Below are 27,071 nucleotides of genomic sequence, written 5' to 3' on the forward strand. Positions count from 1 at the left end.
CTCACTTCAAATACAGCGAGTACCTTCATTTTTTATGTGAACATAGTTAATGGAAATATAATTGGGAACATGTTATATCAGTATGCCCTGTATACAGTGCACACTAAGAACACAGAAGTCAACGTTATTTACTCCAATTGAAATGTGATTGAAGAATTGTATCTGGGGAATTGAGGCCGAGTTCAAGCCCACCAAGCCCCTAACCTCCAGAAGTAGTCTTCAGGTTCAGATTTGGGTCCGTCTCAAATCCTGCAAATTATGTGACAGTAAGGCTAAGGTTAATTTATAAGATGGGAATGGTTCTTATTGCCAGAGACTAACCCTACAACCTATTTTTAATATGGTTGCATTTTTGTTTTATTTGTTGACTGTAAATTTTCACTCTTTTGTCTTTAATTTCCATTTGAATTAGTGCTTTTGGTTAAGTAATTTTAATTTGTAACTTTAATTTACAACTTATGGCAGAGATCCACAGACAGGCTGTAGTTTGATATAACTATTCCAACAGCTATCACATTCAGGAAATAACCAACCACTCTGGGTCATATCTGCCCACACATATTGTAGCCACAACCTGTTGAGGCCCACTCACTCAGCATGCTTACATGTTTGGAGGTGTCTGAGAGTTGCTCTTCAATCATCTCCACTATTTGTTCAAATGTTGGTCTTCTCAAAGCATCGGAGTCCCAGCAAGCTTTCATGACTTCATACCTGTCAAATATTGCTCAGTTAATAATGTGAAATATCATGAAAGATTTCTTTGTACATCAAAGATGTAATTTGCCCAGTACATATTTTTTCTCATTTTAATTGTTACATCCTTAACAGATATATTAAACAATGTTCAAGAAAAAGCAAAAGCTATAGGGGTCTACATTGCTGAGAAAATTATGGTTGAGATGGCCTAGCACAATTGACCCACATCCCTTGGACCTGGAGAAGGAAAGAAGACAATTTGACTGTGACCCCCATTAAAATAATTGCAACATTTACATGACTCACATTAACCTTGAATAACTCAAGGATTTGTTCATGAATGCTTCAGCTAATCCACCTTAAAGCTCGTCTGTACCCCTTCAAGGGGAAATGGCAGTGGGAGTCAGACAAATGTTTGCAGTAAAAACACAATGCTGGAGAAACTCAGCGGGTCAAATAGTGTCCTTTATAGAGCAAAGATAAAAATACATAATCGACGTTCCGGGCTTGAGTCCTTCATCAGGCATGGAAACATGTCAGCAGGCATCCAGATAAAAAGGTAAGAGGGAGGCATGGGGGGGAGGAGCATGGTCTCAAAGGCAGGAGGTAATAGGTGGAGGAGGGCACAAAAGTAAACAAGGGGAGGAGGGATGGCGAGGTGAATAGAGAGGGAAGGGGGTGGAGAGCTGAGGGACAGAAGATGGGGGAAGGGAAAGAATAACAGATTAGTAGAAACTGGAGGTCAGTATTAATGCCATACAGCTGGAGAGTGCCCAGACGGAAAATCAGGTATGGGTCCTCCAATTGATGGATGGTTTTGGTGGGATAGTACATGAGGCCATGAACAGACGTGTGAGTATGTGAGTGCGACACAGAACTGAAATGGTTGGTCACTGGGAAGTCCTTGTCACTGGTGCGGATGGAGCGAAGGTGCTCAGCAAAGTGATCTCCCAGTCTTCGCCCAGTCCCTCCAATGTAGAAAAGGTCAGAAAGGAAGTGCCGTATGCAATAAATTAATCCTGCGGATAAACAAGTGAAGTGCTTGGAGCCCCAGATTGTGATGAATGGGGAGTTGTGGGTGCAAGTGTGGCACCTCCTGTGGCCACAGGAGAAGGTGCCAGGGTGGGGGTGAAATTGGTAGGGAGGGAACGGTCCCTATGGAAGCTAGAGAGGGGAGCAGAAGGGAAGATGTGTCTGGTCGTGGGATCATGTTGTAAGTGCCATAAATTCCATAGGATAATGTGTTGGTTGCAGAGGCTGATGCAGTGGAAGGTAAGGTCAAAGAGAATCCTGTGTTTGTTGTGCCTAGGGGCATAGGGGGCCAGGGCAGATGAGTGGGAAATGGAGGAGATGCGGGTGAGAGCTGAGTTGATGGTGGTGGAGGGGAAACCACATTTGTGGAATATGGCAGACATTTCAGATGATCTGGACTGGAAGACCACATCTTGGGAACAGATGCAGTGGAGATGGAGAAATTGCGAGAAGGGAATAGAATCCTTGCAAGGGACAGGGTGTGAGAAATTGTAATTGAGGTAGTTGGTGTGTTTGTAATTTATGTTGTTGGAAAGCTCGTCTCCCGAGATGGAGACGGAAAGATTCAGAAAGGGGAGAGTGTTGTTAGGGATGGACTAGATAAGTTTGAGATTGGGATGGAAGTTGGTAGTGAATTGAATGAAGTTGACAAGCTCATTGCTTGTCCATGAGGCAGCCCCAGTGTAGTCATCAATATTGTGGAGTAGAGTTGAGGGGCCTTGTGTAGGCTTGCAGCATGGATTACTCCATAAAGCCCACAAACAGGCAGGTTTAGCTGGGACACATGAGGGTACCCATGGCTATTCCTTTGATTTGGAGGAAATTAGATGAGTCAAAGGAGAAGTTGTTTAGATTTCGGACAAATCCTGCCAGGCAGAGGAGGGTGGTGGCCAAGGTTGACTGGCCGGGTCTCTAGTCCAGAAAGAAGCAAAGTGCTTTAAGATCTTCTGTATGAGGGATGTAGGTATAAAGGGATTGGACATCCATTGTAAAAATGAGACAGTCCAGTTCAGGGGATCTGAAGTCATTGAAGAGATGGAGGGCATGTGAGGAATTGCAGATGTAGGTGGGGAGGGATTGGACCAGGAGAGAAAAGATTGAGTCAAGGAAAGATGAAACTAGTTCAGTGGGGCAAGAGCAAGTGGAAAAAATGGGTCTACCTGGATGGTTGAGTTTATGTATCTTAGCTAAAATGTAGAAACGGGAAGTGCAGGGATGGAAGACTGTGGGAGGGAGGTGACCAGAGGAGATGCTGGAGATGGATTTGAAAACAGTGGCTTTATGAGCTGTGGTGGGGGCCTGTGGAAGGGGTAGGTAGGAGAAGGTGCCTGAGAGCTGTCATCTGGCCTCAGCAAGGTAGAGGTCATTGTACTGATCCACAACAGCACCACCCTGGTCTGTGGGTTTGAAGGTGAGGTTGGGGTTGTTGCGGAGACAGTGGAGGGCAGAGCATTTGGAGGAGGTAGGATTAGAATAAGAGAGGGGAGTAGTGAATTTGAGATGGTTGATGCCTCAGCAATTAGAAATAAAAATATCCAGAGTGGGCAGCTGGCCAGGACAATGTGCCCAAGAGGAGGAAGATGACTTAAAGTGGGAGAAAGGGTCTTTGATGGGGGATGGAGTGTCACAGTCATAGATGTAGATCTGGAGATGGAGGCAACAGACAAAACGTTTGGCATCGTGGCATGCGTGGAACGAAGGAGAGGGCTCTACTGATGACTGCGCGCTCCATCTCAGAAAGGGGAAGGTCAGAGGTAAAGATCAAGCAAGGGTCAGAGTGGGAATCAGTGTTATGGAGGGTATTGGGAGGAGGTGGACAGTTAGGGAGGTCAGAGGGTACAGAAGGAAGGTAAGAGAGATCAGAGAGGTAAGTTAGAGAGTTGGGGAGGTCAGAGGGTGGAGGTGGAGGGTCAGGGGGAGGTTGTTAAGTGGGGAGGTCAGAATGGGGAGGATGGTAGGGGGTGTCAATAGAGAGAAGGGGTAAGATGACAGGGTCTGAGGGTTAGGGGCCTAGGAAGAAGAGGGGAGCTCAGAGGGGGAGGTGGGGAAGGGGGGGGTTGATAAGAAGGTTTGCAACTTTCCCTGAACCTTAGATGAACAAAGTGATGAGAAAGAAAGATGTCCACCCACAGACAACAGGTGCACTCCAGGACCACAATGAATCAGCAAAAGAAGGATGTTATAGTTTTGTTTATTCAATTTCAAGTTTATTTATCATCCAATTGTACAGGTACATCCCGACAAAACAAGTGCAACGTACTGCAAACACACATATAGATATTACACACATATTGATAAACAATACATATGCACAATATGTATGTACAGATATTAAAATAAATAAATAAATATGATTTGTTAATAAATAGCTGAGTCACAGAGGGTTTGTATGAGCAGGTCACATCAGTCGTTCAGCAGTCTTATTGCCCGTGAATGTGTATAGAGGTTAAAGTGAAGAATCAAGTACCATGGCACTGCAATGAAGTTAGTGATCACACATGCGGTAGAGGTTAATGAACATGCCATCAAATCTCACTCCTCACCAGATGCACAGAACCAGTCTCAGATATGACTCGGTGCAATACACTTTGCTAATGGCATCAATAATCAAGGCTTAAGCATAACATTAATATTCACAGCTGATATTCATGGAACATGGAAATTTATAGCATCCTTTGACCCACAATGCTGTGCTGATCTATTTAAACCTAAACCACAATAATTTAATCCTACCTCACACCCATAACCCTCTGTCATTCTTGCATCCATGTGCCTATCTAAAAGTCTTTTAAATCTCCCTATTGCATCTGCCTCAATCACTACCCCAGGTAAAGCATCCAGGCACCCACCATTCTCTGCAAAAGTCTTTCCTCCACTCACCTTAAACAGATGTTCTTTGGTATTTGCTATTGTCACTGATAAGAAGATGCTGCCATCCTCCATATATATGCGCCTCATAAACTTATACTTATCTATTAAGTTGCTTCTCATCCTACGTTACCCCAGCTCTGTCAATCTTGCTCCATTAGATATGTACTCCAAACCAAGCAATTTCACCACTTACCACCTCTTGCATAGATTTCTATTCATTCAGCTGTTTGTTTAAGAATTATATGTATGCTTTCCCTCATTTACATGGTCCAAAGTGTAATAAAAAAGACACATGGACAACTTATAAATTAACTTTGCATTTACTGTAACTGACATGCCTGTAGGCTGCTGTTGTAATATGTAGCTAAAGAGGTGTCACATATTGTCCTTAATGACTGGTCATCCCACTAGAATTAGCACCTATGAAAAAATTCTGCACCAAAAGCTACAACTGATTCTAAAAATGATCAGGATAACAAAGCGCTAATCCATCATATATACAAGGAGTTCTTTGGCGGGAAGGACCAACAGAACTCAAGAGGAAAAATAAGCAGACCTAAATGCTTTGGAAGGATGTGGTCCAACAAATAACTTGTGACCTAAAGAATGGACGAAGAGCAGTGCATGCAGGTCCACCATATTGTGATTAACTTCAAAAGAGGTCACCGACCCAACAATTAAAAAAGAGTCTCTGCTGCTGCTTGCCACAGGGAAAGTCCGCACAAACATTCTCCTCACTTGCGAAATTAACACGTAATCCCTTAACTTCCAACAGAAGTGGGCATCACGGTTAGAGTAGCGGTTAGTGCAAAGCTATTACAGCGCCAGCGACTCGGGTTCAAATCTGCTGCTGTCGGTAAGGAGTTTGTGCGTTCTCCCTGTGTCTGCGTGGGTTTCCTCCAGGCACTCTGGGTTCCTACCACCCTTGAAAAAAACTTATGTCATTCTAGGTTAATTGGGGTATTTGGGCGGCACTGGCTCATGGGCTGAAATACCATGCTGTATTTCCAATCTTTTTCTAATTTAAAGAAGCATAAATCCTTGACAATAAATAATTATGTTATCACAGACAGACTTCTTTCGGCTTTCTGGGTAATAGTTATTGTGCATGTTTGCAAATTTCTAAACAACTGGCTGAGTAAGACATTACAAACAAAGAAAAATGATGGGAACTAAAAGAACCATCTTAGACTATAACCAGTCAGAGAGAAAAATAGATCAATGACTACTCACAGCTCAGTGAATGCAAGTTCAGGACTGAGCATTCGATAACCTTCCTTGATCATCTTATAGAACTTGCTGTCCACAGGAATGCCAGGGTAAGGGCTGCTCCCTACAATGAAATGGTGTTAAACCTTGTACAAACATCTCATGAAGGGAATCAGCATAAAGTTAATAAGGTAGGACAATTACCTAATGAGAAAATTTCCCATAACAAAATACCGTAAGACCAGACGTCACTCTCAAATGTGTAGACACAATCAAAAATACTCTCTGGAGCCATCCATTTTACAGGAAGTCGAGCCTGGGATTTAAAAAAAAACATTCGCCTCATTTAGTCAACTAGAGTATGGAATCATATTTGCATTAGTTTTGACAGAAAATGTAATCAAACTACAACTGTTAGTTTGCTGTTAAACAGCCATTTGTGAATTATTTCACGTGACTTCTGGGTATGCAAATTCCAGGCAAAACATTAAAAGATTTTGTCTCTGTCTGAAATAAGGCAGGGCGCTTTACTGTGGAAAGGATGAGAGGCAGGTTGCATAAGATCACTCACATGCAATAAATAACATGAACTATAAAATGGCAAAGTACAGTGAAAGATTATTTGTTTGACTTTGTGGGAAAAAAATGGTATTTTGCACCCGAGTCCCGATGAAGTTTCTCTTTTCACTGGTCAAACGTTGATGTGAGTCTGAATCTAGAGTAGTCAGGATTTGTTTGGCATCTGTAGCTGTGATGACCCTATACTGATATCTGCTTTTTTTTCTGAAATTCTTAGCACCTCTGGTTCAGGAACCATGCATTTAATTGGTGTGGTAACTATATTTTACAGTGATATTAAGCTTAACACTTGGCTTCTGACCTGTTTTGGTCTGCATGTTCACTACAATTTAACCCTTTGGACTCCGGCCATTTTTAACCTTTATATATTCCAAATGAAGTCCATGGGTAAACTATAGTATGAACACCTGTACAAACCAGCTGGTGGTTGGGTATAAAACCAGTTATGGAAAACCGAGGCACAGTGTATATGCACTTGTTGCTAAACCCTTAAAACCAGGACATGGGAGTACAGGGACTTGTTGGTAGTTCCTTAAAACCAGGACACTGAGTCCAAAAGGTTAACACTAGCAATGTGCAAGCAGTGCTTGATCTAAAAAATACAAAATTCCTTCTTTAGTAAATGACTGTTACTTTTGCAGCTTTCCGTTGCAGATATTCCCTAATTTGAATAATACTTCAAATTACTTGGGGAGCCATTTCACTAACAGCCAGTGAAGGAAGCAGACCCGTGTGGGTAGCATGGACACCAACTACTTACATTGCCTTTCACTACATAGTTGGAATCATTCCTGATGTCTCTAGCCAGCCCAAAATCACATATTTTTGCAATCCGTCCATTTGTTAGGAGAATATTTCGTGCTGCCAGGTCTCTGTGAATGCACTGAAATAAATGAAAGATGTGCTTTAAACAAGAAAAAAATTGTTTTATAATTTATCTACAATATTATTTAATTTTATGGTAAGAGCACAATAGAAAGCCCTTCTGGCTCATAAAATCCATGTCACCCAATTAACTTAAGAACCTCATTTATTATGTTATCAATAATAATAAATATGTAATGGCCTTTTACTAGTAGTTATAAGCTTACATTCTTAGAGGACAGGAAGCTCATTCCTTTTGCCACTTGATAGGAAAAGATGAGAAGATCCTCAACTTCCAAGGCCAGGTTACAATCTTCTGTATCCTCATTGATCTTTTCCTTAACACTGTCGGATTCTAAGCAAAAAAGTATCTGACATTTGAACAGAGACTATTTTCTCCTGCTTATTCCATTATCTATGATGCAAACATATAGCAAGATACTAGGAAGGACTTGCACAGTAATATGCAGAAGGAAAATTCAATTAATCTTTAACAAGAGTTATCTCTATCATCCAGTTTTATTATGGTCAGGATGACCAGATGGAGACATCAATGCTTGCAAATCCAACTCTATCAGTTCCAAATAAGATGTGCGATATATAGTAAACGAGCAAAGAGGACATGTAAAAGAGGTTTATGTGCAGAACTCAAAAGTGCTGGAGAAACACAGCATGTCACGCAGCATAATGTATGGCACCATAATCACAGTGCAAGCAGGTACATCAAATGCATCAGTACAGAACGCTGTCCATTTCTGTTCTAACATGTCAAATCACCTCCTTGGTGCATTTGAATGTGCATTTACATATTTTAATTGTGCCTCAGTGAATTTTGCACACAAGGCCCAGCAGATTAGAGAGGGTTTCATAATTCCCCTGAATGATCACACCACACTGCAATGATCATCTGTGATAAGTTGCATGCAAGTAATTTGTATTCTCCATAAAGTCCATTTTCTCTATTCTCCATTTGTATTTCTATTCTCCATCCACTGCATTTTTATCAAGAAATTATCTTGCTCCTTTTAGGAGAGATAGCTATAGCTTCATCTTCTCTTTAAAGAACATTGAGTAACTTGATTTTACTTGCAAAGGAATTGATTACTGCTGTGAGTTAAATAACATTGTCTAATGTGTGTTGTCTGTTCAGTTGAAGGTGTCAGTTGTCACCCAACTATTGTCAATATAGGGTGGAAATCAGTGATGAGGGGTGGTGAACCTTTTTCAGCTTACTATCCCATTACACAATGCAGACAAGGTTAAAAATTCTCACATTTTTGCTAAGAATAGCAAGTTTCTATTCCTGCTGTACTTTTCCATGTATCACAATTATAAATGGTAATGTCTACAGCTAAAGAGACAACCATTTCAAGACATGATTGCTCCTTGCTCAAATGCAAGTCAGAGCTCCACTTTCACCCTGGACCACAGGCATGAATTTCAAGCATGTTTAAGAGTAGACATGATTCTATATCACCTTTTGTTATACTAGGACACCCTAATTAATTTTGCAGCCCGTGGGATACTTTGGAAGAGTTGCCATTGCGGAAATGCAGGTAAAGTAGAATGAATGCACACAGCAAAGTATCACCCAGGCTAGCATGTAATGATTAGGTGGTCTGTTTTAATGAGGAATAAATAGATCAGTAACAAATACAGACCAGGGTATCCCTTTTTTCTTTTTAAAATATTTTTATTGATTTTAATTAAAAATATACAAACAAAAAAGGTGCAATTCAATGAAATAGTATGGACAGTTAAATAAACTATATATTCTGTAATTCACTAAGGTACATTGTAAATCATATCCATAATTCCTATTCTAAATCTAAATAGTATATACCCTTTTTAGAAAAAAAACCTAATAATATTAAAAAAAGGAAGAAGAAAATAGTAGAGGAGAAAAACTCAAACCCATTACCAAATACAATATATGACTAGTATTTAAAGAAAAATGAAGGAAAATAAATTAATATAAAGAATGTGGAACAGATACTAATCAAACAATTTAATTACATTGGAGAAAAGTGATAAAGTAAGATAATGAGTCCCATAAAATACCCCCACAATGTCTGGAATCTTATATCTGAATTATTAATTGAATAACGAGTCTTTTCCATGTTCAAACAGGACATGATGTCACACAACCACTGAACATGAGTAGATGGGGCAGCATCCTTCCATTTTAGTAAAATCACATGCCTCACCCAAAAGAGAGGCAAAAGAAATGGCGTAATTCTAAACCAGAGAAAAAGAAGAACCATTCCCTCTTGTTGTACCAGAGAGGGCCACCAAAGGATTCAGTGTTAAATCTATATTGCAAGTTTTTGATAAAGTATGGAAAACCTCTCTCCAGTATTTTTCTAGACTAGGACAAGTCCAGAACATATGAATTAATGACGCTTCTCTGCTCTTATACCTGTCACACCAGGAAAGTCATATCGGAATAAAGCGAGGCCAGGTTACCCTTCTTCTTTTAACTAAGGCACAGGAATTGAGAGATTGAATGAGGCATCAGATGATGCCATGTCTGAAAGAAAAAGCCATCCTGCCTTGATAGCTCTGATTTCATAACTCTGGAGTGTTATTTGAACAATAACTCTGGCTCAGAAGAAAAGTGCAACTGTACCCACTGAAAACAGACATTTTTTCTCAGCCTCACGGAAGTGGCAGCTAAAGAATGCCAATGGCTTCCATTGTCCATCAACGTACTGCTACAGAGCGCCCCCTATAGCCACATCAGATGCATATGTTAAAAGGGCGGTAGCTGCATTTAAGACTGGATAACTGAGCATGGTACCTTGAGTTAATAGTTCCTTTCTTTATAAAAGCATTTCAACTTTCATCTGTCCACTGAATAGAGTTGGCATTACCAGACAGCAGATTGAACAGAGGCTTCATAATGTGACCTGCTTCTGGAGGGAATCAACAATAAAAATTAACCATGCCTAAGAACCCTTGCAAACTTTTGACAGTGGTTGGTCTGGAATAATCAGTAATGATGTCTGATCTTGTCGATGATTGTATACCCCAGGAATTCTATGCACTGCTGTCTGAAAACACATTTATTTGGATTGATGGTCAGTTCAAATTCTCGTAGACATCTAAGAAAGGTACGCAGATGTTCCCTGTGATCTTCTTTAGTTTTACTGCCAACTAATATGTTGTATATATAAATGAAGATGTTGGCCATGCCACGCCCTGCTGCGTTCATAACCCGCTGAAAGGTCTGAGCTGCATTTTATAACCCAAAAGGTATATGTAAAAATTTGAACATCCAAAGAGGGAAATTGTTGCTGTTTTTGGGATATTGTCTGGTACCACTGGCACCTGGTGATATCTGTGTACTTGGTCGACTTTCGAACAGATTTTTGCCTCAATAGATTCACTGAAAAATCCTGAATATGAGGAATAAAGAACAATCCAGTATAATGGGATCAAAGAACCATCTATAATCTCCACAAGGTCTTCACCCTCAATGCATTTTTGGACTAAAACTAATGGAGATGCCATCGGCTGTTGGACCTGTGAATTATCCCCTGCACTTCCATTTTGTGGAATTCTTGTTTAGCTAATTGCATTTTCTCTGGAGGCAAGCAGCATCCCTTAGCAGAAATGGGTGGACTCTTGGTAGAAATATGGTGAATTACTCTATGTTTCACGGTGGAGGTCAAAAACTGCAGAGTTGTAATTTCTGGAAACTCTTCTACAAGCCTGCAGAACTTTCACCAGTCTTATGTAGGGCTTGAAGGCATAGCGCAGGAAGATGGAATTCTGCCAGGCGAATAGTTTGAAAGGTGGTACTATCCATCAACTGACGCCCTTTTAAATCCACCAAGAACTCAAAGGTTATCGGCCCAGAGTAGCGGTCATGATATTGCCACTATAATAAAAGGCCATGTGTAAATGTTCCCTTCTAACTGAATGTTCATTTTTTGGTACCATATGTGGGTAGGTTGGAACTATTGACTGCTGTGAGTTGGAAGTTAGGAGTAGGATAACATGTATTGAAACCAGTTGGTGGAAAAACACTAACCTCCAATCCTGTTTCCACCAAAAATTTACATTGGGATAGCTGATCCCAAACATATAGAAGGCTCATAGATTTTCAGCCAAATGTCGCAGTCATTAATGACGGTCGGTCAGGGTATTTCCTGAGAACTCACAGGGTGGCAGGTACCTACGTGCATTGACTCCCCAACATCCGTGGTAAAAACACCAGGTGGAAGTGTCAATGGGCTGTCTGTCTGACTTGACACGTTGCCTCATTAAAGGAGCTGGTGAGTGGAGAGCATTGGCTTGGGAAGTAGTGTCAACAACAGAGGTGCTGGGTGCAGAGAGCTGTGATACAGTGACATTATCCAGAGACCTTCTGATGTGGTTTTTTGCCAGCCACAGGATGTCTGCATCTGCAGCTACTGCCTGGGGTCTTCAAAAGTACTCTGTGATAATAAAAGTCTAATGTCTTCTGGCATCCTCTCCAGGAAGAGCTGATTGAATAACATATCTGGCCATTGGCCAGATGCCAGGCACATCATGTCATCCATTAGTTTGGATGGGATGCAGTCATCCATCTCCTCCATGTGTAAGAATCTGGTGGCCCTTTCTCTGTAGGACATGCCGTGAATTCACAGCAGAAGCATTTTTATTATGACATACTTGCGCTTTCCAGGCTCCAGTGGATTGCAGAGGACATCACTGACTCGCTTGGCAGCAGTTTGGTCCAATGCACTGATGAGGTGATAATAGCAAATCACGTCCACCTCGATCTTCCTGAGATTAAATTGTGCCTCAACCTGTTGAAACCACAGCTCTGGTTCCACCATCCAGAAGGGTGATAGCTTAACAGCAACAACTGTAGTGCAGTATCCATATGGTCCAAAAGCATGTTTTTGACCTGTCGGGGTCACCAATTGTAGCCACTGACGATGCAGTGGTGGCTGATGAACACAAAATAGCGACACACACAGTTGCAGCTAAATCAGAATTGGTTTATTCGTGTCACATGTGTATTCTTTTAAAACACTGAACCACGCGCGCCACGTCATGACATTATGATGTCCCATGCTGGTTCGCTAGACTTCTAAAGTTGTAGTCTATCTATAGCGCTGCTACACTACCATGAGCTAAAGCTAACAAAAAAATGAGCAACAGGAGAGGATCCATGATATGACTTTAGAAAATATTGAGCTCAGACCATCTAAAGAACTCATTGCTGGAGGTAAGAATGAAAACGTGTAGTTCCACTGTAGTTTGCACTGTAGTTTGCTATCAAGACAATGGAAGACAATGGCAAAGTATCAAAGAGAGATGATGCACCATGTTAGTTCTGATTTTGTTTTAGATACTGTGAAACACTATTTGAATAGACTCAGGAGTGGAAATGAAGGAAAGATGATCTTAGATTTGGGAAATGACAAGATGTTAAAACAGTATTATCATCTATCTAGAAAACTAGGAGTAAAATCATGTCTGTCATGCTGTAGCCTTCCTTTTTAAATCACGTACTACATACTTAAATGTGAACGGTGTAGCTGCATTAAAGAAGTAAAGAGTAAAACACGAAAGTCGGCAGATGCTGTCATTGTAATAAAAACACACCAAAATGCTGGAGGAACTCAGCTGATCTTTTCAGCCTTTATAGGAGATAAAAATACAGTATATTGCTGATATTTTGAGCTGAGCCCTTCTTCAAGGAGCAAGGAGCTTCTTTGAAGTACAGGCCTATATTGTAAACAGCTTTTCCTATTCATAACTATGTGATGTAGTGTTAGAGAGTCAGAGAAATACAGTTTGGAAACATTCCTGTCTAAACTATCAACATATCACTCACCTTACCTAATTCTTTTGATCCTCTCCATGTTCCCTTCAACTTCCCTGAAATTCTACCATAGACCTGCACACCAGGGGCAATTAACAATGGACAATCTACGTGCTTTTGAAATTTATATATACAGCACAGTAACAGGCCATTTTGGCCCAATTACACTCAATGGACCAACAACCCCAGTAGGTTTTGAAGGGTGGGAGGAAACCAGAAATCCTGGAGGAAATCCATGCAGACATGGAGAGAACAGACAAACTCCTTACAGACACAGGAAGAACATGAAAACTGTACAAATGGCACCAGTGGTCAGGATTAAACCCCAGTCATTGAAGCTGTGAGGCAGGAACTCCAACAGGGCAGCAACTGTCCCATCACTATAATGTCTATGTTGTATAACCTCCCACTAGCTTAGATCAAGTTGTAAATGTTGGTTTCACATCGTAACAAAGAAATTATTATAATGCTCTGCAGATCATGTCAGATATCTATATATCTTACCCTTATTAAGCAGTCTGTTTTTGTCCTGCATGGTTTGAGGAACTGCAGTTCTACTTGGTTTCATTTCCATATATGATCCAGAACTATTCCTATAGTAAGTAAAATATTAAAACAAAATAATATAATAATTGGATAAATTAAAAAATAAATGAATACTTTATTTATTTTCAAATATATAGAATATCTTGTCTTCTGGTACCTTAATTCTATTTCCTACATCCACAGCTGTGCTGAACTCCCATTGCAGATTGATCCCCAAGAGATACTTTAATTTAAAAGTTACACCAGTATATGAAGAGTTAAGTACAGTAAAACCCCTGGTATCTGGCACCTTCGGGGATTGGTAGATACAAGATAAGCGAATTTTCCATTTCTTTGAGACTCACTCTTACAATGCACCAGCATTAAAAATAAACAGATTAAAAGACAAAAGACAGTGCAAAATATCAAGCAATTTGAAAATAATCCATATTGTATTCCTTAATTATATAAATTTAACTTTAATCGGGTAACTCCCTTAACTTACTAAATTTAAATTTAAATTTGAACCCCGGTCACTGGCACTGTAATGGTGTTGCACTAATCGCTATGCTAATCATAATTACCCCCCCCACCTCATTACTAATATACTTAATAATATACTAATAAATATAATTTAATCAAGGATAAGGACACACTTTAAGAGAGCCACCAAATCAGCGAGCGGCATCAATCAGCTCTTCATCCTGGGCAATACCATTTTATTTAAACACAACTTTATTCATCAGCTGCTATGAGCAAAGTATGACCAAGGCACTCTATCAAAGTTTTATGTGGTACTTCAGAGAACATATACTATTATAATTTTAAACATTTATTTAAATTTTTATTTATTCTTGATATTTCAATTGATTTGTTTATTTATTTTCTTGAAAATTTTATTTGCTGGTTGCATGAATTCTGGATAACAGGCGTTTTACTGTATCTGGAAATTGAGTAGGACAAAATCTGTTATATCAGCATATTTTAGCCTGCCTCTGAAAGTCAGTCCATTTAACTAATTGGCTTGATTTTGAGGTACAGAGTATAAAATTCTGATGAGACTTCAGCATGTAAAAACACTATTTTTTTTATTTTCAGGTCCAGTTGAAAACCTTAGAATAATGCAGATATTATGATCAACAAATTTTCTTAATGGGTCTTTCATGACATGCTGCAAATCAAACTTTCTGGAAGACAATAAAGAAAAATAATATCAAAACATACAGGGGTTGGGGCATTTGGGCAACACAAACTAGTGGGCCAGAAGAACCTGTATGTCTAAATTTTAAAATTTTAATTAATGTATTTCCGGTTTTGAAAATGAATAATCATTCCATTCGTTTTCTTACTTCTCAGGATCCTTCAGATTTGGGACATTCTTGTATTCTGTCTTCCCCAGATCCTGTTCTCTCATTTCTGGCCAAATAAATGAGTCTCGTTTCCTCCTCAGAAAGTTTAGAAGGTCACCAAAACAGCAGTATTCGGTGATTACCAAAACTGGACCTGGAACACAGCAGGAAATTCATTACGATTCACAGAAGCATTTGGCATTTGAGGAATCCCATTCCTTTCAAATAACTAACACTTAGTCTACTTTGAAATAGAGTTTTAGAGCTCACCAAATCCACACCAATGATCAACACCTTTTGATACATTTTTTTCATTGTGGGCTTGGCAAGCTAAAGCAACATTTAATTGTCCATCCTTAAATTGTCCTCGAGAAAGTGGTGGTGAGCTGCCTTCTCGATGTGCTGCAGTCCTTGAGGTGTGTATATAATACCCACAATGATGTTGGGGAGGGAGTTCCAGGATTTTGATCTAATGACAGTGAGGAATGGCAATATATTTCAGGACTGGATCATGTGTGGCTTGAAGGGCAACTTCCAGGTGGTGGTATTTTGCTGTACTTATAGTAGCTGGAAGAAATTTTGGGTTTGGAAAGTGCTGTCTAAAGGGTCTTGGTGAGTGGCAGCAATGCATTATATCGATGGTACAAATGGCTGCTACTATACATCAGTGGTGGAATGGTTGTTGCCTATCAATCAGACGGCCATGTCCTCTATGCTGTTGGGCTTGTGGATTGTTGTTGAAACTGCTAAGTAATCCATCACACTTGAGCCTTATAGATAATAGATGGGCTTTGAAGTGTTAGGAGGTGAGCTACCCACAACACATTTCTAGCCTTTGGCTTGCTCTTGTAGCCACATTGTGTTTATGGATACTTTGTATTTATATGGCTAGCGATGCATCCATTTGGCGATGGACCTATATTACATTCCCACCTATATTACATTCTGAGCTGTTGCCCACACCAGTCCTTCCTCCAAGTGGTGTTCTACATGGAATGTAGCTGAGGAGGTCAGTAGGTGATCATTTTTCCTTAATCTGATGGCATAAGATTTTATTGGATCTGGAGTCAATGTTGAGGACTCCCAGTGCAGTTCCATTCCCTCTGTCCTGCTAGTGGGACTGGACATTCCCAGGGATGGAGATGGTAGTGTGTGGGCTGTTGTCTATGAGTATGATGACATCAGGCTGATTGGAGGAGGGATCCTTCCAAAAGTTTATGCTTTGCTCCAGATTCTGGCACATGCAGTCAATTGTGTTTCTCTTGGGTTATTAAAATATGACTGCTTTAGATGTACCTAACAATTATTTTCAGTCATCATGATCCAGTTTGCCTTGCAATGATCCCAAAGATGGATTCCATGGAGAGTGACATCATCCTTATATTTACATCAGGCATATAAGGATGAACAACTCAAGGAAGAGACCACTGAATATCTCTAGGATTGGCACTCCTCTCGGAGGCTAGGGACACAGTCGGGAAATTAGAACATCATTGTTTTAAAGGAAAGGAGTCAGGCATCAGACTGACAATATGTTTTTGAAGGAAGGCAGGACAGCAAAACCCTTCAACACCCATCATTCTGCTTTCAAACCATATTTTTGTCAAGCATCAAAGAATATGGATCAATGATTTCAGTCCCAAAACTTGCTCCGGATCATCATTATCTATCAAGTTTTTGACATATTAGTCGGAGATGTCTTCCCATTCCCATTTCCATTCTTCTTATTAGATATCTTACTCTTAAGTGAAGAATGCCTTTCAGTAGCCCTGTCTGGCAAAGAACTGGCAAAAATTAGAGCATCATGATCCCTCTCAAAGAACTATGATTGGAAGTTCCCATAAAATATCTTCAAAACTGCAGGGTATATAAAAGAAAATTTATAACCCTTCTTCCAAAGCACTTCCTTAGCAGAATTAAATTCTTTACACCTTTTAATAATTTCTTGACTTAAATCTGGGTAGAAGAAAACATTGTTTCCTTGTACCATCAACGGGGATTGATATCTATGAGCATTTTGAACTGCAACTCTCAATATAGTTTCCCTATCTTGGTACCGTAGACAACGAATCAAAACAGCAATTGGAGGTTGACCCTTGTATGGTTTCCCTTGTAGACCCATATGTGCTCTATCTAATTCCAAACCTTCCGGGAAAAAATCCAATCCCAATGCTTTGGGGATCCATTTTTAAATTTTTTTTATTGGATCCAGACCTTCAATTCCTTCAGGAATTCCCACTATTTTAACATTATTTCGGCGACTTTGATTTTCCAAAGAGTCTATTTTCTTCAACAAGTCCTTCTTCTGAATTTCCCATCCGTCAAAAGAATCTTCCACTTTTTCTATTTTTTCTTTATTTCTGTCCACTTGTTCTTTACAAACTTGAAAGGCACCTTCCATCTTTTTTAAATTATTTTGAACTATATCCACTATATTCAGGCACCTATTAACATCAGCTTTGACCACAGAAACCTCTTCACAAATACTATTCTTTTTTTCAGTCATATTCATAAATCCATGACCAATCTGAGTAGACATTTGTGTTGACATGTTACCCATTTGATGAGCTATAGATTCCAAAATTGTAAAAACAGCATCAAAGGTAGTATCACTAGTTTCACCATGAGGCCGACCTTCTTTCCCTTCAGCAGCAGTTAGTATTTCTTCTCCTGTTTGTTCAGTTTGAGACAAGGCTTTAAACTGTTGTTCTTTTAATTCAGTTGTTCTTGTAACTTCACTTCTGGTCTGCACACCTGCAGAACCAGACCCGGTATGCTCAGAGCGCTGCTGACTAACTTCTCCAACAGCCCAAATCTTGTCTAATAATTTGTATACTCTTGACACACCACACATGCCCAGCAGCGCTGAAGCCCGCGTATGCGCATCTTCCGATGCGTTGCCTCGGGCCTCTGTGTCGCCGGGACCCACAGCAATATTGCGCTTTCGGGCTGACTCAATCGATTCTGGCACTTCTCCAGTGCATCCAACATCGCGGGCGCACTGATCTTGATAGAAAGAAAGAATCAGAAGCCCGGCATCATCTACTGAGGGTGCCGGGGTAATACTTAGCCGAGCTGGTACATGCTGTTGTTTGAGTAGCTGTCTAATTGATTCTGTGGATTCCACTTGGTAAGTAGGCCTCATTTCTTCCATACTTTTAAATGGAAGTTTATTCTGAGTCTGTGCTCTTGACTTCTTTGTATTAGCAGCCATTGTAGCCTTTTAACATTCAGACAACTTCTGAGCAGACTTTCCAGACTTTTTAAGTATTTTAATTCGGGTATTTATCAGTCCAACTGGGGGAAGACGGAATTACACCTCTTCTTCCTTCGCCATCAAGCCATTGTTTATTGGAGGAGTCACGTGATGGAGTAGTGGCCGGACGGTGAACTCCAGCCCTCTCCAGAAAAGTCGGGAAAAACAAAGGAAAACACAAAGGCACAGAAATAAAAGTTACAGAAAAGTGAGTATAAAGGTGGAAAGAAGATGGCGACAAAAAAAGAAAAATCGAAAGCAACGGTAAGAAGAGAGGAAGAGAAGACAAAGGAGGAAAAAGGTGAAGGCCTTACCTGTCCGAAGAGGCCCGCTGCGGAGAGAGAAACCCGCTCCCTCAGGTCGGTAAATAATGGACTACAAAAATGGCTCGCTGAGCCGAGTAGAAGTGCGCAACCGCGCATGCGCGATGAATTGCGCATGCGCAATGCGAATGAAAAAAAACACACCAACGGGAGGGGGGACCAGCTGGGGAGTCGATCTCCACAGCCGGCAACGACAGCTGCAGAACACCTGCAGCAAGAAGAGACCACAGAAGACAATAGAAACAAGAAAGAAGAGAAGGAAAGGGCACCAAAGAAACAGCAGATGGCCAACCCAGAGGAAGAAGAAGAGGAAGAGGAAGAGTACAGTGAAATAGAAGAAGAAAAGAAAGGCAAGATAAAGGATATACTTTCTCTTATTAAAGGATACATGGAGTCATTTAAAGAATGGCAAACACAGGAATTTAATGATTTAAGAAAAAGAATAAACACAGAAGAGAAAATGAATAAAATAGAGATGACCTTAACAGAAATGGGAAAGAAAATGGACAAGATGGAAGAGCAGGCAGTAGCAGCAGAAATGGAGGTAGAAGACTTAAAAAAGAAATTGGAGAAATCTAATAAAAAAACTAAAGAGACACAAGAACTACTAGCTCAAAAAATAGATACAATGGAAAATTATAACAGAAGAAATAACATAAAGATAGTGGGCCTTAAGGAAGATGAAGAAGGCAAGAATATGAGGGAGTTTATAAAAGAGTGGATCCCTAAGACCCTAGGATGTCCAGAACTACAGCAAGAAATGGAAATAGAAAGGGCACATAGAGTATTGGCCTCTAAACCACAACCACAACAAAAACCAAGATCTATTGTAGTAAAATTCCTAAGATATACTACAAGAGAAAAGGTACTGGAGAAGACAATGGAAAAAGTAAGAGAGGGCAACAAACCACTGGAGTATAAAGGGCAAAAAATCTTCATTTATCCAGATATAAGTTTTGAACTCCTAAAGAAGAGAAAAGAGTTCAATACAGCAAAGGCGATTTTATGGAAGAAAGGGTATAAATTTATACTAAAGCATCCAGCGGTATTGAAAATATTTATTCCAGGACAACAAAACAGACTATTCTCGGATCCAGAAGAAGCACGAAAATTTGCAGAACAATTACAAAAATAGACTGAGGGAGGAAGACGGGTAATGAGAGTTAAAATGATCACGATTGATATGTATGTGGGTAAAGACAAAAATAGACTGAGGGATGAAGACGGGTAATGAGAGTAAAAATGATCACGATTGATATGTATGCGGGTAAAGAGGTATAAGAGTGAATAGAGACAATGTGCATACGTGAATGTATCTGTACTTAGAGGAAAATATAGATAGTATAGACAAGAATTAATAAGGGAAGGTAATGGAATAGAGAGAATAAGGAGGGAATTAAAAGAGTGACCTTTGTGACATATGAAAAGTGAAATCTTTTCTGGGGGGGGCGGGGTGGGGGGAAATAGCGGTCACTGCAAAATCAGTTGACGCTTGCGAGTGGATTCGCAAATCCAAATGGAGAGGGGAGATGTGGTTGTCCGACAAGGGATAAAGGACAACTCAGGAGGGGAAGGGGAGATTGGGGATAAATAAGATAGAAATAGGAGAATAAGGAAAATGTTGGATGTTGTAAGAATGTTGTCTTATAAAGAGTTGAAAATAAGAAAACAGAAATGGAAAAGGAGGAAAGGTAATGATGGAAAAACGGAAAGAGAAGATAAACAAAATATAAAAGGGCTACGCTGAACTATATGACTTTAAATATTAATGGAATACATAACCAAATTAAAAGGAAGAAACTACTAAATTTAAATGAATAAATGTATTCCATTAGAAAAAATAACATATAGGTTAAGAAATAATATTGAAATATTCGAACAAGTATAGGAGCCTTACATTAAATACAATAGCGAAAACCTACCGGGGACAAACATTACCTAAGTTGATGGAAGGAGAAGGAAAGAAAAGAATGGACTCAGTAGAATTTCTGGTGTATTTTTGTTGAATGACAACATTGTCTGACTGGCTTAATGCAACCTAGATTGTATACCTAAAATGGATGAGAGGGGGGGGTGGGGGGGGTGGCTTGGGAGGAGGGGGGGGGAGAAAAAGTCACTGTATATGTGTGAAAAAGAAATAGTGTATATCATGGCTAATGTGATTTATGGTGTGAAAAATAAAAAATTTTAAAAAAAAAGCCATTGTTTATTGAACTTAACTGGATTAATGACTGTAGCTGTCTTTAACATGGCTACAAGGAGTAAAATTACTAGGAAGGAAGAGGGCTCTCCTGTGACTTTGGAGTCTATCATGGATTTGCTTCAACAACATAGAAAAAATATCCTCTGACGAAATACAACAATTCAGAAATGAATTGAAGCAGATGGATGCCTAACTGTATTATTTTCAAAAAATCTTAGAAGCACATGGTAAGTGTATTCAAGATAATGAAGAACTCAAAAATGCTTTCGATGGAAGAATGGATGATATGCAAAAGCTTGGTAAAAACTTTTCAAAATCTAATGAAAAATTAACCCAGAAGATTATTAATTTATAAAGCAGAAGCAGAAGAACTCTGGATTTGGAAGAGTCAACTGAGAGTAGCCAGTCTAGTAAACCTTTTGCAAGTTTTCTGATTGAATTGTTTGGATCCACAGTTCTGCCGACTCTTCCTGTGATAGATCGTGCACACAGATCGTTGATTCCTAAACCAGTTCCAGGTCAGAGACCTTGTTCGGTTATACTGTAGTGTGCTTTCATGAATTTCAAGAAGAGCTTTTATTATGTGAAGCTCATCACAGAGGAAGAATTGATTACAAAAGTCAGAAGATCGGTGTCACCAAAAACTACCCATTTGAGATTATGAGTGAACATGTCAAATGCAAAAAGATTATGCCGGAATGCTACCATCAAGGTTTAAAGCTTGTTTTCCCAAAATGCCTTCAAATTACACTGAAGAACAATTCTAAGAAGTGGTTTCATACTGTTGACGAAGTCCAGAAATTCTTGGAAGCATAGCTAACATCTACTATTTCTCCTTCTCAGTAACAGACTCTCTAATTCTTGTAGCTGTTTTACTTCTTGAATTTGTTTAATGCTTAACTATTAGAATAAGGTTTAGATGAGTTAATGCCTTAGTGCTTGTACATTTTGAGCAGAGTTTGCTTTTGACAATTATATCATTTAGCTTATAAAATGTTAAGTTCTTTAATTCTGAATTAACTATTTTAATTAATAAATAATTGTGTTTATAAAATGCCAAACTTTTTGTTTTTGATTTTGAAATAACTATTTAAATTAACCTTTTAATAGTTGTGTTTTCTTTTTCTCTTCTTAATTGGCAATGTGTGTTGTTTTATTATGGAAACATAATAGCATTATCAGTTTCTGTTCTTAGCATCAACTATACTAGCTTTGGGAGGAGTCACGTGATGGAGTAGTGGCCGGACGGTGAACTCCAGCCCTCTCCAGAAAAGTCGGGAAAAACAAGAGAAAACACAAAGGCACAGAAATAAAAGTTACAGAAAAGTGAGTATAAAGGTGGAAAGAAGATGGCGACAAAAAAAGAAAAGTCGAAAGCAACGGTAAGAAGAGAGGAAGAGAAGACAAAGGAGGAAAAAGGTGAAGGCCTTACCTGTCCGAAGAGGCCCGCTGCGGAGAGAGAAACCCGCTCCCTCAGGTCGGTAAATAATGGACTACAAAAATGGCTCGCAGAGCCGAGCAAAAGTGCGCAACTGCATATGTATGCAGGTAAAGAGGTATAAGAGTGAATAGAGACAATGAGCATACATGAATGTATCTGTACTTAGAGGAAAATATAGATAGTATAGACAAGAATTAATAAGGGAAGGTAATGGAATAGAGAGAATAAGGAGGGAATTAAAAGAGGGACCTTTGTGACATATGAAAAGTGAAATCTTTTCTGGGGGAGGCGGGGTGGGGGGAAATAGCGGTCACTGCAAAATCAGTTGACGCTTGCGAGTGGATTCGCAAATCCAAATGGAGAGGGGAGATGTGGTTGTCCGACAAGGGATAAAGGACAACTCAGGAGGTGAAGGGGAGATTGGGGATAAATAAGATAGAAATAGGAGAATAAGGAAAATGTTAGATGTTGTAGGAATGTTGTCTTATAAAGAGTTGAAAATAAGAAAACAGAAATGGAAAAGGAGGAAAGGTAATGATGGAAAAACGGAAAGAGAAGATAAACAAAATATAAAAGGGCTACGCTGAACTATATGTCTTTAAATATTAATGGAATACATAACCAAATTAAAAGGAAGAAACTACCAAATTTAAATGAATAAATGTATTCCATTAGAAAAAATAACATATTGGTTAAGAAATAATATTGAAATATTCGAACAAGTATAGGAGCCTTACATTAAATACAATAGCGAAAACCTACCGGGGACAAACATTACCTAAGTTGATGGAAGTAGAAGGAAAGAAAAGAATGGACTCAGTAGAATTTCTGGTGTAATTTTGTTGAATGACAACATTGTCTGACTGGCTTAATGCAACCTAGATTGTATACCTAAAATGGATGAGAGGGGGGGGGGTGGGGGGGTGGTTTGGGAGGAAAGGGGGGGGGGGAGAAAAAGTCACTGTATATGTGTGAAAAAGAAATAGTGTATATCATGGCTAATGTGATTTATGGTGTGAAAAATAAAAAAATTAATATTAAAAAAAAAAAAAAAACTATACTAGCTTTGGAAAACTCTCAAGGTTTCATTATAATTTTGGAGTTTTGCCAGCAGGAAATTTTGGGAGGATGGGTAAATTAGTTAGCTGTGCACTGACTGTCTTTTGGTCAGCTTTCTGGTTTTGGGTAGAGGAAGGGTGGGATGTTAATATTTCCTTCAAAATTGTTTTGGCTTAGTATAGTCACACCTGTTCTTGGGTATTTTACTTTTGATGCTTGCTTAGTATGTTTGATATTAGTTCCCTATTTGTTAGCTTCTTATTCTTTAAAGAATTAAAATGGATCAAATAATTCATTTACTTAGTTTTGATGTTAAAAAGTTAAGTCACTCTTTGAAACAAAATAAGATTTTTGCTTACACTAAAAAAATTTAAGGTCCCAATTTTATTTTTGCAAGAAACATATATATAATATTAATAACATATGTCTTTTTGGAAGATGGAACAGGCTGCATTTTCACTCATCATTTCAGGCCAAATCCAGAGGGGTATTGATTTATATAGATCACACAATTCCCTTTGTTCAACAGAATATTGTCTCAGACACAAATGGTTGCTTTGTTATGATGACAGGGAAATTATGTAATAAATTGGTGGTGTTTGCTAATAAGAAAACTGAGGTCCTCCATCAGCCAGCTCCCCACCATGACTACCAGCCCCCCCACATCTCCATCGGGCACACAAACCTCAAAACAGTCAACCAGTTTACCTATCTCGGCTGCACAATTTCATCGGATGCAAGGATCGACAACAAGATAGACAACAGACTTGCCAAGGCAAATAGCACCTTTGGAAGACTACACAATAGAGTCTGGAAAAACAACCAACTGAAAAACCTCACAAAGATTAGCGTATACAGAGCCGTTGTCATACCCACACTCCTGTTCGGCTCCGAATCATGGGTCCTCTACCGGCATCACCTACGGCTCCTAGAACGCTTCCACCAGCGTTGTCTCCGCTCCATCCTCAACATTCATTGGAGCGACTTCATCTCCAACATCGAAGTACTCGAGATGGCAGAGGCCGACAGCATCAAATCCACGCTGCTGAAGATCCAACTGCACTGGGTTGGTCACGTCTCCAGAATGGAGGACCATCGCCTTCCCAAGATCGTGTTATATGGAGAGCTCTCCACTGGTCACCGAGACAGAGATACACCAAAGAAGAGGTACAAGGACTGCCTAAAGAAAGCTCTTGATGCCTGCCACATTGACCACCGCCAGTGGGCTGATATCGCCTCAAACCGTGCATCTTGGCGCCTCACAGTTCAGCGGGCAGCAACCTCCTTTGAAGAAGACCGCAGAGCCCACCTCACTGTCAAAGGACAAAGGAGGAAAAACCCAACCAACCAATTTTCCCTTGCAACATCTACAACCGTGTCTGCCTGTCCCGCATCGGACTTGTCAGCCACAAATGAGCCTCCAGCTGACGTGGACTTTACCCCTCCATAAATCTTCATTCGCAAAGCCAAGCCAAAGGAATGTAGATGACCATGGATTTTTTAAACTTTTTTTAATTATTACCTGATTTGAGTTTTTACTCATTAGTGATGGGTAGAGACTAACTGTTTACTGAATTTAACTGGATTAATGACTGTAACTGTCTTTAACATGACTACAAGGAGAAAAACTACCAGTTTTAGATCATTTGTCTCATAAGCCAGCCACTTTAAACAAATCAATTTTATTCATTCAATCTTTTGTTTTAAAATGTGGTATTATTGATGTCTGGTGTTTTTTTTAAATCCAGAAGATAGGGTATATTCATTCTTTTCACATTCATTATACATATTCGTGGTTTGACTATTTTTAAATTGATAGTCAAAGTATCCCATAAATTCAATTTTGTGAATATAAAAATATACGTATTTCTCACCATGCTCCTGAGTTACTATCTTTAAACATTCCTGGTCTCTCCCAAATAAATAAACATTGGCATTTTAATTCAACCCTACTATCTGATAGAGATTTTTTTAAGTTCTTGGAGGAACAAATGACTCTTTATTGTGGAAAAAAATACTATGGAAGAGACTTCTTATTGTTTGGGATGTTTTTAAGGCTTATATTAGGGACAAATTATCTCTTATACTACAAGCATTAGGAAACTAATATTGCTAACCAACTGAAACAATTAGATCAAAGGTATGTTCTGATTCCAGACTCTACTTGACATAAGTGGCATTTTGAAATTAAAACTAAATATGAGCATCTTCTAATCCATCCAATTGAAAGTAAAATTTTAAAAGCTAAAAGTCAATTCTATATTAATGAAGATTAAACAGGTAAACTATTAGCAATCAATTAAAAGCTTGAGTAGCCAAATGATAAATCAAATAAATTTATAAAGCTAATGCTGTTATGAGAACTGATCATTTAGAAATTATGATACTCCGAAATTATGAAATTATGAACTGTATAGTTCAGATTCTTTTCAAGATAATCGTGCAATGAATATTTTTTTAGATCAATTGAATATTCCTGTATTGTCTGCTGATAACCAAAATAAATTGGATCAATCTATTTTATATGAATAATTGCTGAGGCTATATGTTCATTACATTCTGGGAAGTTACCAGGTCCTGATGCATTTCTGGAGAATTTTATGTCTTTTTCTTTACTACTTATACCTTATCTATGTTCTGGTATTTTTTCCCTGATTCTTTTCAATTGGGCAAATTGCCACAATCTTTTTATGAGGCTTCCATTTCACTAGTTCTTAAAAAGAATAAAAATCCAGTTGACTGCTCTTCGTACAACCCAATTTCTCCACTCATCATTGACACTAAAATTCTATCCAACGTTTTGGCTTGTAGACTTGAAAATATTTTCTCATTTATTATATCTAGTGATCAGACTGGATTTATTAAGAATCACTACCTATTTTAATATATGCTATTTATGAAATATTATATACTCCCCTAAGGAGGTTTCAGAATATGTGATATCTCTGGATGCGGAGAAGGCTTTTGAATGGGTAGAATGGAATTATTTATTTAAGACTTAAGAAATGTTTTAATTTTGGGGCCGACTTTATTCAATGGATTAAGTTACTATATGTGATCTTACTAACTTCCAGAATTCTAAACCATTTAATTTTCAGCATGGAACCAAACAATGATGCCCTTTAAGTCCATTGCTTTTTGACCTAACTTTAGAAGACTTAGCTATTGATTTTTGAAAATCTGATGATATTACTGGTATTTTAAGGAAGGTCACAGGGCACAAAGTTTTAAATTATGCTGATGATTTATTGCTATTTATTTCTAATCTTGAGACTTAATTTCCTTCTATGTTTTCTTTAATTTCTCATTTCAGTCAATTTTCAGGTTATAAGTTAAATCTACATAAGAGTTAACTTTTTCTTTTGAATAATTTGACACTGATAAATACTAACCTTCCTTTAAAATTGTAAGAAATTAATTTACCTATTTGGGTGTAACAATCACTATAAACGATAAAAACATATTAAAAGAATATTTTCTAACTTTAATCCAACATGTGAGCGGGCTGTTATCAAATTGGTCACCCATTTCTTTATCATTGGTTGGCAGAATCAACTCTATTAAAATGAATATATATTACCTAAATTTATATCCATTTCCAGGCTTTGCCTGCCTTTATTCCTAAGTCCATTTTTGATTCCCTTGACACAATTTTATCTTCTTATATATGAAAGAATAAGTATCCTTGCCTAAACAAAGTCTCTTTCCAAAAACTTATAAAGAATGGAGGTTTAGTCTGACCAAATATTATTGGTCCGTTAATATACAAAATCTTACTTTTTGGTCATATTACATTAATCATAAACACTGTCCAGTATGAGTTTCTTCGGAATCTAATTCTGT

The 27,071-nt window shown here is 38.8% G+C and overlaps 1 protein-coding gene across 4 annotated transcripts in view; it reads right to left on the reverse strand.

Moving 5' to 3' along the window:
- LOC138757405 (mast/stem cell growth factor receptor Kit-like) overlaps positions 1 to 27,071 on the reverse strand; it is a 101,032-nt gene that overhangs the window by 13,452 nt on the left and 60,509 nt on the right. For all 4 annotated transcript variants that reach the window (XM_069924655.1, XM_069924651.1, XM_069924653.1 and 1 more), the window contains 7 exons: positions 14,947 to 15,100; positions 13,577 to 13,665; positions 7,479 to 7,606; positions 7,148 to 7,270; positions 6,013 to 6,124; positions 5,833 to 5,932; positions 606 to 711 (listed from right to left, as the gene is read on the reverse strand). In XM_069924655.1, coding sequence (XP_069780756.1) covers positions 606 to 711; positions 5,833 to 5,932; positions 6,013 to 6,124; positions 7,148 to 7,270; positions 7,479 to 7,606; positions 13,577 to 13,665; positions 14,947 to 15,100 — 812 coding nt within the window. The remainder of the gene's footprint in view (positions 1 to 605; positions 712 to 5,832; positions 5,933 to 6,012; positions 6,125 to 7,147; positions 7,271 to 7,478; positions 7,607 to 13,576; positions 13,666 to 14,946; positions 15,101 to 27,071) is intronic.

This window comes from Narcine bancroftii, chromosome 3 (genome assembly GCF_036971445.1).
Source record: "Narcine bancroftii isolate sNarBan1 chromosome 3, sNarBan1.hap1, whole genome shotgun sequence".
In the NCBI taxonomy this organism is placed as follows: Eukaryota; Metazoa; Chordata; class Chondrichthyes; order Torpediniformes; family Narcinidae; genus Narcine; species Narcine bancroftii.